At 48.9% G+C, this 14,164-nt stretch overlaps 1 protein-coding gene across 1 annotated transcript in view; it reads left to right on the forward strand.

Annotated features, from left to right (window-relative positions):
• Positions 1 to 14,164, forward strand: part of LOC147897529 (uncharacterized) — a 133,890-nt gene that overhangs the window by 78,873 nt on the left and 40,853 nt on the right. The window contains exon 9 of the mRNA XM_087380040.1: positions 12,339 to 12,450. Coding sequence (XP_087236166.1) covers positions 12,339 to 12,450 — 112 coding nt within the window. The remainder of the gene's footprint in view (positions 1 to 12,338; positions 12,451 to 14,164) is intronic.

Here is a 14,164-nt window from a genome sequence, read left to right on the forward strand (position 1 = left end):
CCATCATCCTCCGTCGTCTAGAAATAAAGCGACGGGTACGGCCTCTGTGTAAGATCATCCTGCGGTGCTGCCGGATCATGTCATATGTACATCCTCGGGGTGGAACCATTGGTGCTCTCTGGCAAGATGGGCTATCTCTGTGCTCATGGTCCTGCGCCTCGTCCTGCTCCTCATGAATAACCAGGTCTCTGGCAGGGATGCGACGGTGCTCTCTGAGGAATCTCTCTCTGTATCTGGTGATCTCCCTGATGAACAATGCTAAGCAATACTGATCCTCATACTCCATAATCCGAGAGAGAGGTCCAAATCCGTGCCCAAATAAACAGTGAAATCTGCCACGGATCTCATAATATAAAGGGCATCTGCAAACAAAGTGCTCCTCAGTCTCCACCTCCCCCATAGTGCAACAAGGGCATATCCTAGTCTCTCGCCTGGGTCTGTGTCCGGTAGCTGTACGACACATCCTGCCGACCTCAACGTCTAATCTGTGGGAAGATACCCTGAGCTGGCCCAAGGCAATCTTGAGTGAGTGCGACATATGAACGCCGATATATCCTGGGGATATGATGAAGCCATCCTCTGAAATCCTGAGAAAATGGTCACGATATGTGGCCATCTTCGTAGGAAGCTCCGTGGGATGAACCCAAGTGCGAAACGTGTGTAGCTGCAACAAATCTGCCCTGATAACCTGGCTGAGCTCATGTCGAGTGAGAGGGAGGCGAGGGGCATCTATGCTGTATCGAAATGGTGGCAGCCTATCCATATCCAAGCCCAGCGAGGTGAGCCATGTGGAGAGTGTGTGTTACCAACAAAAAGTATGACCTCTCTCCGCTAACATCTGCGAGGATGTCAGTGCTAGCCACGGTAATCGTGCTCTGCCTGCTGCTGAGTCTCCGAGCGCCCTGATCCTATGCAAGTATGTAACTGACTGAAATGCTGCATCTAGCGCTAGGGGTGTAGCTCCGAACTCTGCGAACGTAATCTGATGCGGTACCGTGGGCTTCGCTCTGATCAATCTGGAGAACATGATGATCTGTAACCTCTCTACTCGTCTCCAATCTGCAACACTGAGATCTCCTGCCCAAAAGGGGCTAGCATACATGACTGCAGGCCTCACTAGCGTATCGAAAAGTAAGGACTTCGTGTCGGGATGCTGAAAATGTGACTGTGCACACTACCTCTCGAGAAGAGCCAAGGCGGCATACCCTCTACTGATCCTATCTCGTGCTGCATGCGTCATGGTGAAGACTGGACCTCTAAATGTGGCACCCAAATATGTATACTCCCTGACTAGCTCCACCTCCTGCCCATCAAATGTGAAAGAGAACTCGCCTCAGTTTATTAGTGTCTTCGGAAGACCGATGGGTCTTTGAGACTATGAAAATCCTGGTACAAACGAACTGTGAGGGTGGAGCTACTAAAACGAGCATCCACACCAATGCAGAATGCAAAAAAATGCAAAATGGTAGTACTAAGTACTAAGTACAACATAGTCATGTCAATGGTTGACTACATATCAATCTCATCATCATCATCATCACCAACATTGTCAACATCATCAGGGTATCAAGGTGGATGAGGCAATGGAGGCATGAGCACGGCAATAGAGTATTGTGGACCGCTCACGGGTGTGGCCCTGTGACGTCTCTTGGTCATAACTCTGCGCCTAACAAGGGCTTCAGTAACCCCTATCGGCCGGGCTCCAGGGAGGGGATATCCCCAAGTGTAATATGTGCGTCAACCCTCTGTTTGAGCTGTCGAGTTGTTGGCTCTGGGTCATGATCATGTCGAGGTTTTGTCCGGTGGGGGTCCATGTGATATGACATGAAGAACTCTGTGATGGAGCTCTAAGAGGGATCTGCCAAGAAAGAAGTCTGCTCCTGAAAAGTAGCCTCTAGCGTGCCTTAGTGCCTCATGAATGAAAGCCACCAAGCATCTTTGGTCTGGATAGGAGAGGAACTGGGACAAAACCACAGAGCTATCTCTGAAGAGGCAGTAGAAATGCCCTCGGATCTCATAGTAAACAGGACACCTGAAGATGAAATGTTCCTCTGTCTCAACCTCCTGTACATCACACAATGTGCATATGCGCCTCTCCTTGGGTAACCTCTGTGCTCTGCCGCTTTGGATACAAAGTCTATGTGAAGAGACCCGCAACTGCCCAATAGAGATCCTCATTGAGTGGGGTAAGTGGATCTGCGTGTATCCTAGTGGGTCAATGAACCCCTCCTCTTTGATATGCAAGCAGTGATCCCTGTAAAAGCTGAGCTTCACTGGAAGCTCGCTCGGTCCCAGCCAGGTCCGGAATGTGTGTAGTTGTAAGAGATCCTCGCGGATGACCTGGTTGACCTCATGTGACAGGAGGGGAGAGAACGGAACGTCCATACTGTTCTGGAAGGGAGGGAGTCTATCCATGTGGAGCCCTAGTCGCTCAAACCATCTCTCTGTGCGTGCATACCCGCATCTTTGGTCCTCTCTTGCTGAGAGAGCCATAGAGGACAGTGCTAACCATGGTAGCGTGCTGTGCCCAGAGGTGTAATCCCCATACTCCCTGACTCGGTACAGATACGTGATGACCTAAAATGCAGCCTCTAGCTGTACTGGGGATGACCCAAACTTAGCCTGAATGATCTGGTGAGGGACGGATGGCTTACCCCGGATCATCCGTGGTAGCATGAGAACCTGTAGCCACTCAACAGGGGCCCACTCTATATCCGACAAGTCTAGCCCCCAGCAAGGGCTGCCATACATCCCCGCTGGGTGGACCAAGGAGACAAAAAGCAGCCACTTGGTCCGCGGATCCTGAGAGTGCGAGCGGAAGCACTGCCTCTCTAGTCTGGCCAATGAAGTGTATCCTCTGCCCAACCGGGCATGCATCGCGGGTCTCATAGTGAAGATGGGTCCGAAGAAGACAACCCCAAGATACGTGTATGATGAAACTATCTCAACAGGAGACCCATCAAACATGAAGTGCTCCTGGCGCATGACGGCGCGAGATGTGTTGAAGATCATAACCTTGGTTTTACCTAGGTTGACCTTCAAATCATGAGACTCACAAAAGGACTGTAATGCGTCAAGATGTCTCTAGAGCCCCTCTGCTGAGGAAGACAAGAGAGCCACATTATTTACGTACAGCAATATCCGGATCAATGTGCCAGCAACAGAACATCCATCCCCCCCTTGTGTCTGCATCACTGTCTCGAGGTATTCTATGTAGAGGCCAAACAGGGTAGGTGATAAAGGACACCCTTGTTTGACCCCAATAGTGCTCATGATCTCGTCTGTCCTTGCCCATACTCTACATGAGACTCTCGTAAAGTGCCATGACATCCCAAATGATATCCTGGTCGTAACCCAAATCCTTTAGGCGCCAGATGAGGCGGGCTCTCGGAACCATATCAAATGCTTTGTGAAAATCCACAAAGCAACAGTAAACCCTCTTCTTCCGTGCCCTTGCCTCCTCAATGATACATTTGAGCATGAGAATGTGATTCATGATTCCATGATCATGCTGGAACCCAGCCTGTCCTGCTGCTCCAAGTCCTCGATACTCCGCAAATCGGCTAACCTCGAAATCAAGCACCGATGCATAAATCTTGGACATGACATGTCCAATCATAATGGTCCTATAATTCTCTGGGCTCATGGGATAGGTGAAATAGTGTTAACGGTCCAGGTGCATGGAAAGCCCAAACAAATAGCTTCATTGAAAAGCTTTAGTAAGATCGGGGCTAGGAGGTTAATCCAATATGCAATGAGCTCAGTGCATAGTCCCTCATGATCCTTTGCTCGGCCATCATTACAACATCCTTCACTCCCCCCTTAGTGAAGACGGTACATGAAGTGGGACGTGGCAAATGTGAGAGGTCAGGGACTACCTGATTTGGGATGTCATATAGTATTCGTGCGTAACTATACCAGACCTGAGTGTCAGTGAATGGTGAGGGGGTCCGTCCCTCAAGAAATCTCTACCAAAAGTCCTTAGAGTTGTTACTAAACAAAATGTTAAGTAGTTCCTCCTCGTTTTGGCAGACGAAATCTAGTTTCTTTCTGCGTAGCAGTCTGCGATACTCGTGCAGTGTCTCTGGCTCGCTCAAAAGGCTATTTTTGGTTTCAAATCTGAGGTGATGTCATAAAACCTTACACTCATCATGGTACCAACTATTACATGGTATGGTCCCAAGTGGTGGCGGGCGGGTGGAGCGAGTGGTGTCAGGAAAGCGTGGAGGGCAGCTTTGTGTAGTGAGTGGGTGATCAGGGCAACACTGTCCTCTAATAGAGGTATGAAGTCAATATAAGCGAGAAGTATGTACGAACGGCTTGAGTAAATAGGTGATAGATCGCGGTTGAAGCGTATATCATGATAGGTGGAGTAAGAACTCGGTGGGGTGGAGGGTGTTGTGCGACGGGGAGTGGAAATGCTAAAGAATAGCTAGGTATGATGAGCCCTAGAGAAAGAGGTGCTATAGTAAAATCAATGATGTGAGATGTGAAGGCAGGGGATCCCATGATGTAACCAACAACACTAGAACCTCCCCCATGTGGAAAGCACATGAGACTACTTGAGTGTGACTGGAGCTCTTCTGTCAGCCGAAACCCGTAGTATACATGCATCTTCAAGGTCAATGTCTGGCAATAGAATGGAATCATTCCTGAAGTTGAGGAGTGGTACCTGGCAGGCCCCTGTCCTCGTGTTGAAGTCCCCAACTAGGAGGACTTCTCCGTGGGTCGAGAAGTCAACAATGGACTGATATAGGGCTGCAACTGGAGTTGTCTCAGCCTCATCTCGAATATCTCTAGCAAAGTGGGATGTCTCGGAAGGGAGGTAGCATATTGCGACAAACAGATCCCGGCTTTCCACGTGTCGGATCCGGATCCAAAGAAACCTGGAATGTGTATCCCTCTACTCTACTTAAAATGGTCTCCAAAAGGGTGGATTCATAGAGAACTGCTACTCCTCCTAATCCTTGTACTCCCCCTGTGTCTCTAGTCTCATCTCTATAAGCAGACTCCCATGTGTACCCGATGATAATCACCTTGTCCATTCTGTGGGTGAGGAAGGCTTGCCGCTTATGGCGTGTCAGTCGTCGTGAGATCCACTGTGCCTCGGGTGATGTCAAGTGGCCAAGGGCTCGCTCACGTGTGAGGTGAGATCTCATCTCTTAGCACTCATCATTATACCTGGTGAGGCACGTGCAGATCGAGCCATGGGGAAAGACCTGATGGCTGCATCTATGACCATTGTGGCAAGAGTGTTTGAGGCATGGGCGAGGTCTACATCATCTCCAAGTAGTAGGGTTGGAAGCCCCTACCCTCCCTGTGATTGGAATAGTGGCAGAGATACAGAAGGCTAAGTACGAGTGATCAGCACCAAGTAGGGGAGGGGGCACAATAAAGTCGTATGTGAGATAAAGGCCAAGGGACCCAATAGGTAGTCCACTATGCTTGTCCCTCCACCATGTGGGAAACAAGTGAGCCCACCAGATGATGGCCATCTCTGTAGACCATTGTAAATGATCAAATTGTGGACAGCCCCTAGCTCAAGTAGATGTCGTCCATACCCTTTCACCTGTGGTGCATCTACGGAGTGTCTCACTATCCTGAGCTCGGCTGCATCTAGCTCTCGTACTAAGAGGGAATTCGATGCAAAGCCCAATAGGCCCACCTTCCTGTCCCCTGTGCGTGCATTGAAGTCACCAAGAAGGAGGATGTCCCCCTGCCTAGAGAACTCAATGGTATCATCGTGAATCGACTCATACGGGCTGTGCCCCTCTGTGGGGACCTCGCGTGCACGGGATGAAGTATCTGGGGGGAAATAACACACCGCTATGAGTATCGGTCGTGCATCTGGTAGCTGGACTCGTATCCACATGTGGCGTGCATGCTCCTCTCTCTGTGCCACTGATATGAGAGGTCTCATGTGTGATCTAAAGAGGATAGCCACTCCCGCCGAGCCCCGCACACCAGTGTCTCTCTTCATCTCCTTCCTATGAGATGACTCCCATGTATATCCTATCACAATGGGCAGTCCTCTCTCGGGGCTCTCATGTGTCTCAGTATAGAAGACCATGTCTCTATCAGTGTATGTCTCCGAGAAACCGCCCGGATCAGATCAGAGTGTGCCATTGCAATTCCACACTGTCATTCTCAGTCCACTTTGTGCCCCATTGGCCCGACACCGTCATAATTCACCCTTTTCTTTCTCTTCCTTTTCTTCTCCTCCTCCTGGTCCTGATCTCCTCTCTCTCAGATGATCAGCCTACCATCCCTGTATGCAGCCCATTTCCCTGCTTCTCTCGTTGCCATGACGTGTACCATACCTTCCCTCTAGTGTTCCTGCTATAGGAGGGTGAGGTCATCGTCCAAGTAGATCCGGGTTCCTTTCAAAATCACCCTCGTGCTCATGAGCGTCTTCCTATCTATGGCTGTTCGGAGCTTCATCACAAGTGGCCTTGTGGGTGCATCGGGCTTGCCAACTCTCCAAGCTGTCTCACATGTTAGGTTCACACCCATTTTGGTGAACAAGGCTTTTGCATCTGCCATAGGAGTGTCTCCCACTGTGAGACCTCGAACAAAAACATTTAGGGCTTTACTGTTTCTCCTTTCATCCTCCTCCAGAGCATTTGAAATGAACTCTTTGTTGGGGGCAGCCGTACCTTTTGACCACACCTCTCCATTCCAAGATTGCAGCCTCTTCTTTCTTGATCTTCTAGGTGAATTCAGCATGTTTACCCTGCAAAGTGTCTTGCAAAAATGCCAAGTCTTTTGTGAGTTTTTCATTCTCAGATTTCAGTTCATCTATAATCTTGCATCTTTCTTTTGAAGCTCCCTTTGCCCCCTTGAGCTGCTTCATTTGTTCCCTAATGATATTCAGCTCCGGATGGCTGAAGCTCCCCTTCATCTCCGTGTGTATTTGCCTTCAGTTTTACATTATCATCTTGGAGACTAATCGCCTGAGCTTCCAAGCTCTCAATCTTGGATGTAAGAAGACTGTTTTTCTCATCCATATCTCACATCATATCCATCTGCATTTTACCAATTTGTTTTGCCCATTTTGCATGCATTTCTTCTTGCCATCCCTTCATGTTGTCATTCATTTGAGCACGTAGGTTTGAAACCTCATCCTTCTTGTATTCTTCCAATTTATTTTGTAAGCATTCAATGTCAGCATCTTGTAGCTTACATACCTCTTTTATAGTGGATAGATATGCTTTGGCATTCCCATCCTCTACTTTCTGCCCTTTGGTCCAAATTATGCTGTATTTCCTGTCGTTTTCCCCTCTGGTTTTCTGATCGGGTGAGCTTTCCATGGCCCCCTTCTCTGAAAATTCTGAATATTTGGTAGCTCTCTTGGTACTTAGTGATTGTCCTTGCAGCCTTCTTGAATGTGCAGGCAGTGTGCAGGTTCCAGGCAAGTGCAGAGCCTCAGGTGAGTGGGGCTAGCCACCATGGTCAGCCTAGGGCCTACTAGGCGACATCTAGGCAGCCCAAGGGCTGCCTCATAAGCAGTGTGCTTGCTGTTGGGGCCTCGGAGCTCCCACAGGCAGCCAGCCTGGATTGAGGCGGCACACAAGCAGCCCCCAAGCGGAGCACACAGGCTCACACAGGTGCAAGGCTGCTCACGCAGGTCCGGCGAGCTAGCAGCAGATGTGGGGGGGGGTCATCATAGGTAGGCGCAGCTGGACAACAGCTGATGGCGCAGGTGGCGTATGGGGGAGCAGAGCTGGGTGGAGGGGGAAGCAGGGATGGATGGCGGGTGAGCAGAGATGGGTGGCGGGGGATTAGAGATGGGTCGCGGGGGAGCAGAGAAGGGTGGTGGAGTAGAGTTAGATGGTGGGGGCTAGAGGCAGTCCTGGCGGACTGTCTTGTCCAGCTAGGCATGGCCATGGCCATGGCGAGCAGCAGGGGTCAGCGCAGGCCAAGCAGAAGGCAGCAGTGGGTAGTAAGAAAGGAGGGGCGAGCAGAGAGCAGCGGGTGACGGAGGCCATGGAGGGGGAGTTGTGGATTCACACGTAACAGAGAAGTAGGAGAAGACCGAGTGTTCTCTCTCTCTCTCTCTTTCTCTCTCTCCCGTACCCCACTGTCTCTCCTCATCTCCTTCCTATGGGCTGACTCCCAAGCGTATCCTATCACTGTGGGCAATCCTCTCTCTGGGCTCTCATGCGTCTCAGTGTAGGAGATCATGTCTTTGCCGATGTATGTTTTGAGAAACCTCCCCGGTCAGACCAAAGGGTGCCATTGCAATTCCATACTGCCATTTTCAAGCTATTCTCCACCCACGTCCCCGCCGCCCGGGGGGGGACACCATCATGTGCTGTCCACTCCCCCTTCTCTCCTGTCTGTCCTTTCTGCTCTCTCTCATATGATCAATTTGCCATCTGGTACACAGCCCATTTCCCTTCCAGTCCTGCTGCTATTACACATGCCATCCCCTCCTGTCGGTGCTCTTGTTGCAAGAGTGTGAGACCATCATCCAAGAAAGTCTTGGTGCCCTTCAGTGTTGGCCTCATGCTCATGATGGTGGACGTATCTGCTACTGTTTGGAGCCTCACAATCAGTGGCCTAGTTGGTGCATCCTCTTTGCCCACCCGCCAGGCTGTCTCACACGTCAAATTAACCCCCAACTTAGTCAATAGTGCTTCAGCATCTGCCATAGGAGTGTCTCCTACTATTGGCCCTCTAACTAGGACATTCAGAGGAGCTGCAAGAGGCCGTGCGGGTGGTGGGGACAGAGGCAGCATGAGCAGCGGGGTGCTGCAGAGCAGCGTGGGTGGAGGGAGATGCTAGGGAGGCGGAGGGAGCTGCAGTTTGAGATGCTTGACTAAGCTAGTTTCAGAGGGGTAAAAGCTGCACACCATGAGAATCCAGGCTAGAAAGAGGAGATCCAGAAGCCTTTGCGAGAGAGAGAGAAAGAAAGAAAGAAGCCTTTGCGAGAGAGAAAGAGAGAGAGAGAGAGAGAGAGAGAGAGAGAGAGAGAGAGAGACGTTTGCAAGAGGCCTCGCGGGCCTAGGAGACAAGGTACGGAATCAAGTAACTCATACAGACCATTGTGGGCCGGGGCAAAGGGCTCACTAAGGCCCTTGCTGAGTACTAAAATGCTATACTAGTACAAAATAGCAAAAAAGTAGCGAAATAGCATGAGGGTGGCATGAAAATATCAAGTGCTCAGAGCTAGAGTCCCAAGTGCATGAACCGGCTCCACGTATCCAGGCTCCATGGTGGCTCTCTAATGAGATGCAAAGAGCTCACGTATCTGCATCTGTCGGGCTGTCTCCCGTGATGCTGGAGGGTGTGGTCTCCTCAATCTCTGGATCCGATGGGCTATGTCAAGGGTGAGGCCTCGCCTCGATCGATCTCCCCTAAGGAGCCCCCTAAGGAGAGCTGAAATAGGTCGAACCTCGTTCGTGTGTGCTCTGGTCGCCTTTCGCGTCGTGTACGGTGTCTGTGTCCCTCGTCCAATAGTGTTGTGTCAGCTCTCTCCACTGATCCATATATCTCTCATGTCGGCTAGCTCCTCCACCACCCCAAAGTGCCCTGGAGCTGAGTCAAATGCATAGAAACCCATGAGCTGTCTCTGGGCTTGGTCTACCTGAGTACCTTGTGGTGCGGTGGTCCCATCTTGCCGCTCTCTGTATGTCGTAGTAGTGTCTCTCTGTGTCGTCACATCTCCATCAAGTAGAGCCCAATACAGACATGGTCTTGGAAGTGGATCAGTCGTGCGAGTGGGACAAATCCGTGCCCCTCCTGAAAAAGGCAATGGTAGCGCCCTCGGATCTCATAGTAGGCTGGACAGACACATAGGAAGTGCTCCTCTGTCTCGACCGCCCCCATCGTGCACAACCTGCAAGTCTGCTGCTCTCTAGGTATGTATGCGGCTCTCCCTGCCTCGATCCTCAGCTGATGGGACGATACCTGCATCTGTCCAATGGCAATCCTCAGCGCATGTGAGACTCCTCTGTCCTCGAGATACTGAGGTCTGATGATGAGCTTATCCTCCGATACTCTCGTAAAATGGTCATTGTAGAGTTGGGTCTTGGTGGGGAACTCCTGGTCCCCCTTCCCCAAGTGCGAGATGTGTGGAGCTAGCGGAGATCTAACAGTATGATGCCTTTAATCTCATCCCGTGGGATCAACTCGGGCATTGCATCCACGCTATACTGAAACGGGGGAAGCTGGCGGTCCATCTGAATGAAATGATTGGCAATCCATGCGGTGATGCGTGCATACCATGCTGTACCTACCCCACTCTCTGCTAATCGTATGGAAGACCAGTGCCAGCCTTGGAAGTCTCTCGTGAGGTAGGTCCCAAACTCTGTGGAGGAATGTCACTGTCTGAAAAATGGCATCAACCTGGAGAGAGATGTGACCTGCTGTGGTCTCCTAGCGGCGGCCCTACATCTGACAAGAGCCACTGTAACCACCACTGGACGTGGCCCCAATCTAGTGAACATGCAATCTTGAAATTGTGAGAGAGGGTGTAATCATGCAACAGAGAGGCGGGGACATCAGGGCTGCCATGTGGCTGATAGGCGCATGTTTTGGCAGGTGGGTCTGCAAAACCGGGTTGGGCATGTCTGTAGACTAGTGGGTAAGTCTACAGGCTGGGTTGAGCAATTTGCTGGGCCACAAAATAGAACTCACAAGAAACCAAAATCAAGAGAGAGAGACAATGGTAGATCAGTTCACACAATGCCTCAGAATATATTGCAGAAATCTGAGTCAAACAAGCTTCATGAGAGATCCCAAAACCCACAGGAAGCCGCTGCTGTGTATGCTCTGTGGTGAGCACAAACTTTACTCCTACGTCCATCCTTGCACTGTTTTCATTGTGTGATCTTCAGCGACCTCATGTATTGCTTGTTTGTTGGAGAGCACCCTCCCACAGATGTGTGCTCTCCTACTGGCTGTCACTATGCACCAAGATATGCTCCTAGAGGTAAGGGCTGCTTCCAGTCTATATCTGTGATCCACGGTGTCCTGCTTTTCACCCTTTAGATGATCTGTAGGTTGGATTGCCGGTTGTGTGACCTTTCTTGTGCTGCAGATTGCTATGCATTCTGTGTCTCAGACCTCCTTGCTGGACTCCTGGACAGCCTATTGTGAGGCAGAACACTTGGAAAAAAGGGTTGAGCCCTTTATATAGAGCTGGAGGCTCAGCAAACTGCCCGACCCAGTCTGTAGACTGGCTGACCAGTTATTTTCTGATGGTGGTCAGCACCTTTCAGTTTTGCTGATTTGTATGGTTGGTTTTTTCAAGAGGCCGACCAGTCTATAGACCTGCCCGTTCCAACTGATCCAAAACAGGTGCCTATCAGCTGCATGGCAGCCCTGATGTCCCACTTGTCTGTTGTTGCATGATTACAGCCTGGCCCAACCTGCAGAATACCTCCAAGTTGGCTTTGTTTTCTGTGCAGGTCTGCAGCCTTCTACCGTAGCTCTGACTTGCTGTTCTTTTAGACTCTCTACTTCTCCAGGCTGGTGCTGAAATCATCGCAATCTTCTAACAATCTTTCTAGCTATCCTTGCTGCCCACCTCCAACAATGGACCCTGTGGCAGCCATGTGGATGATCCCTTCCACCTAGATCTGCCATGTGGTATCCAAACTTTATGCATACACAACAGTCTCTCAACCCCCAAATCTATCTTGGTACCATGCCCCCGTGTTCTGCTCATGTGGGGCTTATAGGTGGGACAATGGACCCTAATTTCCAACACACAGCAGACCACACATACCGACCGCCAACATGCTCTATCATGGGTTGCATGCCGCTGCACAGCCCTCCCATGGACTTGACTCCTCCACCAGCATCCCGAGGACCATCATAGTGATGCCACACCACAACTTCCTATCTCTCCATGGACTTAGACATGATGTACTAGTGATTTTGTGTTTTTGTTTTCGTTGTCGGGTGTAGATGCCCATAGAGGCTCTACCCATTCAGCATATTGTATCTGGTTTTCTCAGTTTCATAGACCCTTCGGTTTTTTGAAGACTCTTAATAACCTTTCTTTCTTTCTTTTTATCTCGTTTGTCTACCTTCTTCCCTTCTTGTTCTTTCCCTTTGCATTGTCAAAAAATATGGACATTAAGTTTGTCTCCCTTCTTCCCTTCTTGTTCTTTCCCTTTGCATTTTTTGACATTAAGTTTCCTGTTCATTGAAGTTGCAATTTACACTTACACAAGTAATTTTGGACATTTGAGGATGTGTGAATTTTCCATCATTTTGCAATTACCTGCTTGTCTTGCTGAGATAGAGCATATTAATGCTAAGATTGTCTTGTGGCTGAATATTATATGTACCATACATGTGAGATGATGCTTTGTTCGACTGTGCAGATTATCCTGGCCAGATAAGAGTAAGCCAATCATATTCATGGATTGTGTTGATGGGAAAGAAGAAACTACAAGTGAGGGTAATTCTTGGTTTAATCAAGCTGAGGCTACACAGGTGCATTTAACTTTCTTTAACTTTATGTACTTTCCTTCTGCGAGATGCAAACGAAGGGGGAAGGCAGGGAGGGGGATAATAGAGGTCATCCATAGCAAGAAGGTTAGAAAGATTAGCATCTGAGGTGTAAAAGGAAAGGAGGGAACCCTTCAGCAGCCATACTCCATCCATCGTAGAACCATGAAAGATGAGAGAGAGGCTGTCACCAAGATCTAAAACAAAAATTCTGCATATAGCACAAAGCAGCTCATTAATTCAATGGTCCACAATATCCAGCTTTTCTTTCAATGGATAACAATAGTATTGGAAATAGGAAAATCCTTATCTACAGGAGGATGAGGTGCATAAAGAAGGGGTTATCAGTTGCTGTTTATGTCCTCTGAACCCTCCCACAAGATACCATGTTCCCACTTTTTCTCCAAAACTATAAGTTGTCTCCTTATGCATATACTTGTAATAGTGTAGTTCAATCACATTAGGTGCAAAGGAGAAGCAACGATGAGGTCCCAATGGCTAAGCTTCTCCTTGCAATGGGATGGGGGGCTTTTGCCATAAAGGAACAATTGTTGCTAGAATTGAAGTCCTGAAGTCAAAACCCTGAACTTCGAGTTTGGCTACTGGTTGGTAGAGAACCTGCAGGCCACCACTAAGCCCCAAAAGGCTGGAGGCTCTCCATTCCACTTTGGCTTTGGCATCTTTGAAACCAACGTATCACTAAGGAAGAAATTACACAACAATTTGCACATCATAGCAAATTTGTATGATGTGCAATACTTAAAACTGGGACAAGAGGCCAAAATTCCTTGCAAGGAAAAGAATTGTAACCTAAAAGTGTCAAAGTGCTGCTAGTATGCCTCCCATGGAAGTGTAATTTGTAGTAAAATAAACTTGGAAACAGCCTTAAAAACTGAAATTGAATTTTCACCCCTCTCATTTAAATGCACACAATAGATAAAGATTAGAAAGCAAAATAAAATAGGAGTTGATACCCAATGGCATGTGAACGATGTGTGTCTCCTACCAAGGCTAAACCATCGTGTATATCTTTATTTTATTTTATTTTCTTTAAATAGGCTTCTAGTAAATATGAAAGAAACAACCAAGTGAAGCAACTCAAGGCACAGATGCATCATGCAAAGCATGAAAAACCCTTGGTAATATACCACGCAAAAAAGGCTGAGCAAATGAAAAACCTAATAAGAACCGTAGACTTGCCCTCGAGTTGACCATATGTGAGGACCTTAGATATCTCCTCTTTACTATTTGACTTGGGGAGACAGACTACTAGAGTGACGATATCCCTCATCAGATGACGAGCTACCTCCCAGAGGATACAGAGGAGGAGAGAGGGGCCTCGAGCACCAGCAGCGCTCTATTATTTTTTTCCATCCTGGACAGTGCCATCCGTCACCAGAGCGAGATCCACTGTCAGCCGAGATCATCTCTTCTATGCCCAAAAGATTGATGGAGTTGGTCCCCCAGAGAACATATATATGTTTTGTCACTCAGATGATCGGCTGATCAGCTGGTCCACTGACGGGGATCTCCGTCCCCTTTCTTTTTGGTGTTTATAGTTCTCATATGAATAGGCATTTGTGTACTCTCTCTCAAGGACAGTGCAAAGTATCTATCAATGGATATTCTCGTCTCAGACATCAGCTGTCATGAGGTTGGAATTACAATATTTATTTTGCTTTTGTAGAGGATGATTTCG

Source organism: Dipteris shenzhenensis, chromosome 10 (genome assembly GCF_047967505.1).
Source record: "Dipteris shenzhenensis isolate YYH24624 ecotype China chromosome 10, Dip_SZ_1.0, whole genome shotgun sequence".
Taxonomy (NCBI): domain Eukaryota; kingdom Viridiplantae; phylum Streptophyta; class Polypodiopsida; order Gleicheniales; family Dipteridaceae; genus Dipteris; species Dipteris shenzhenensis.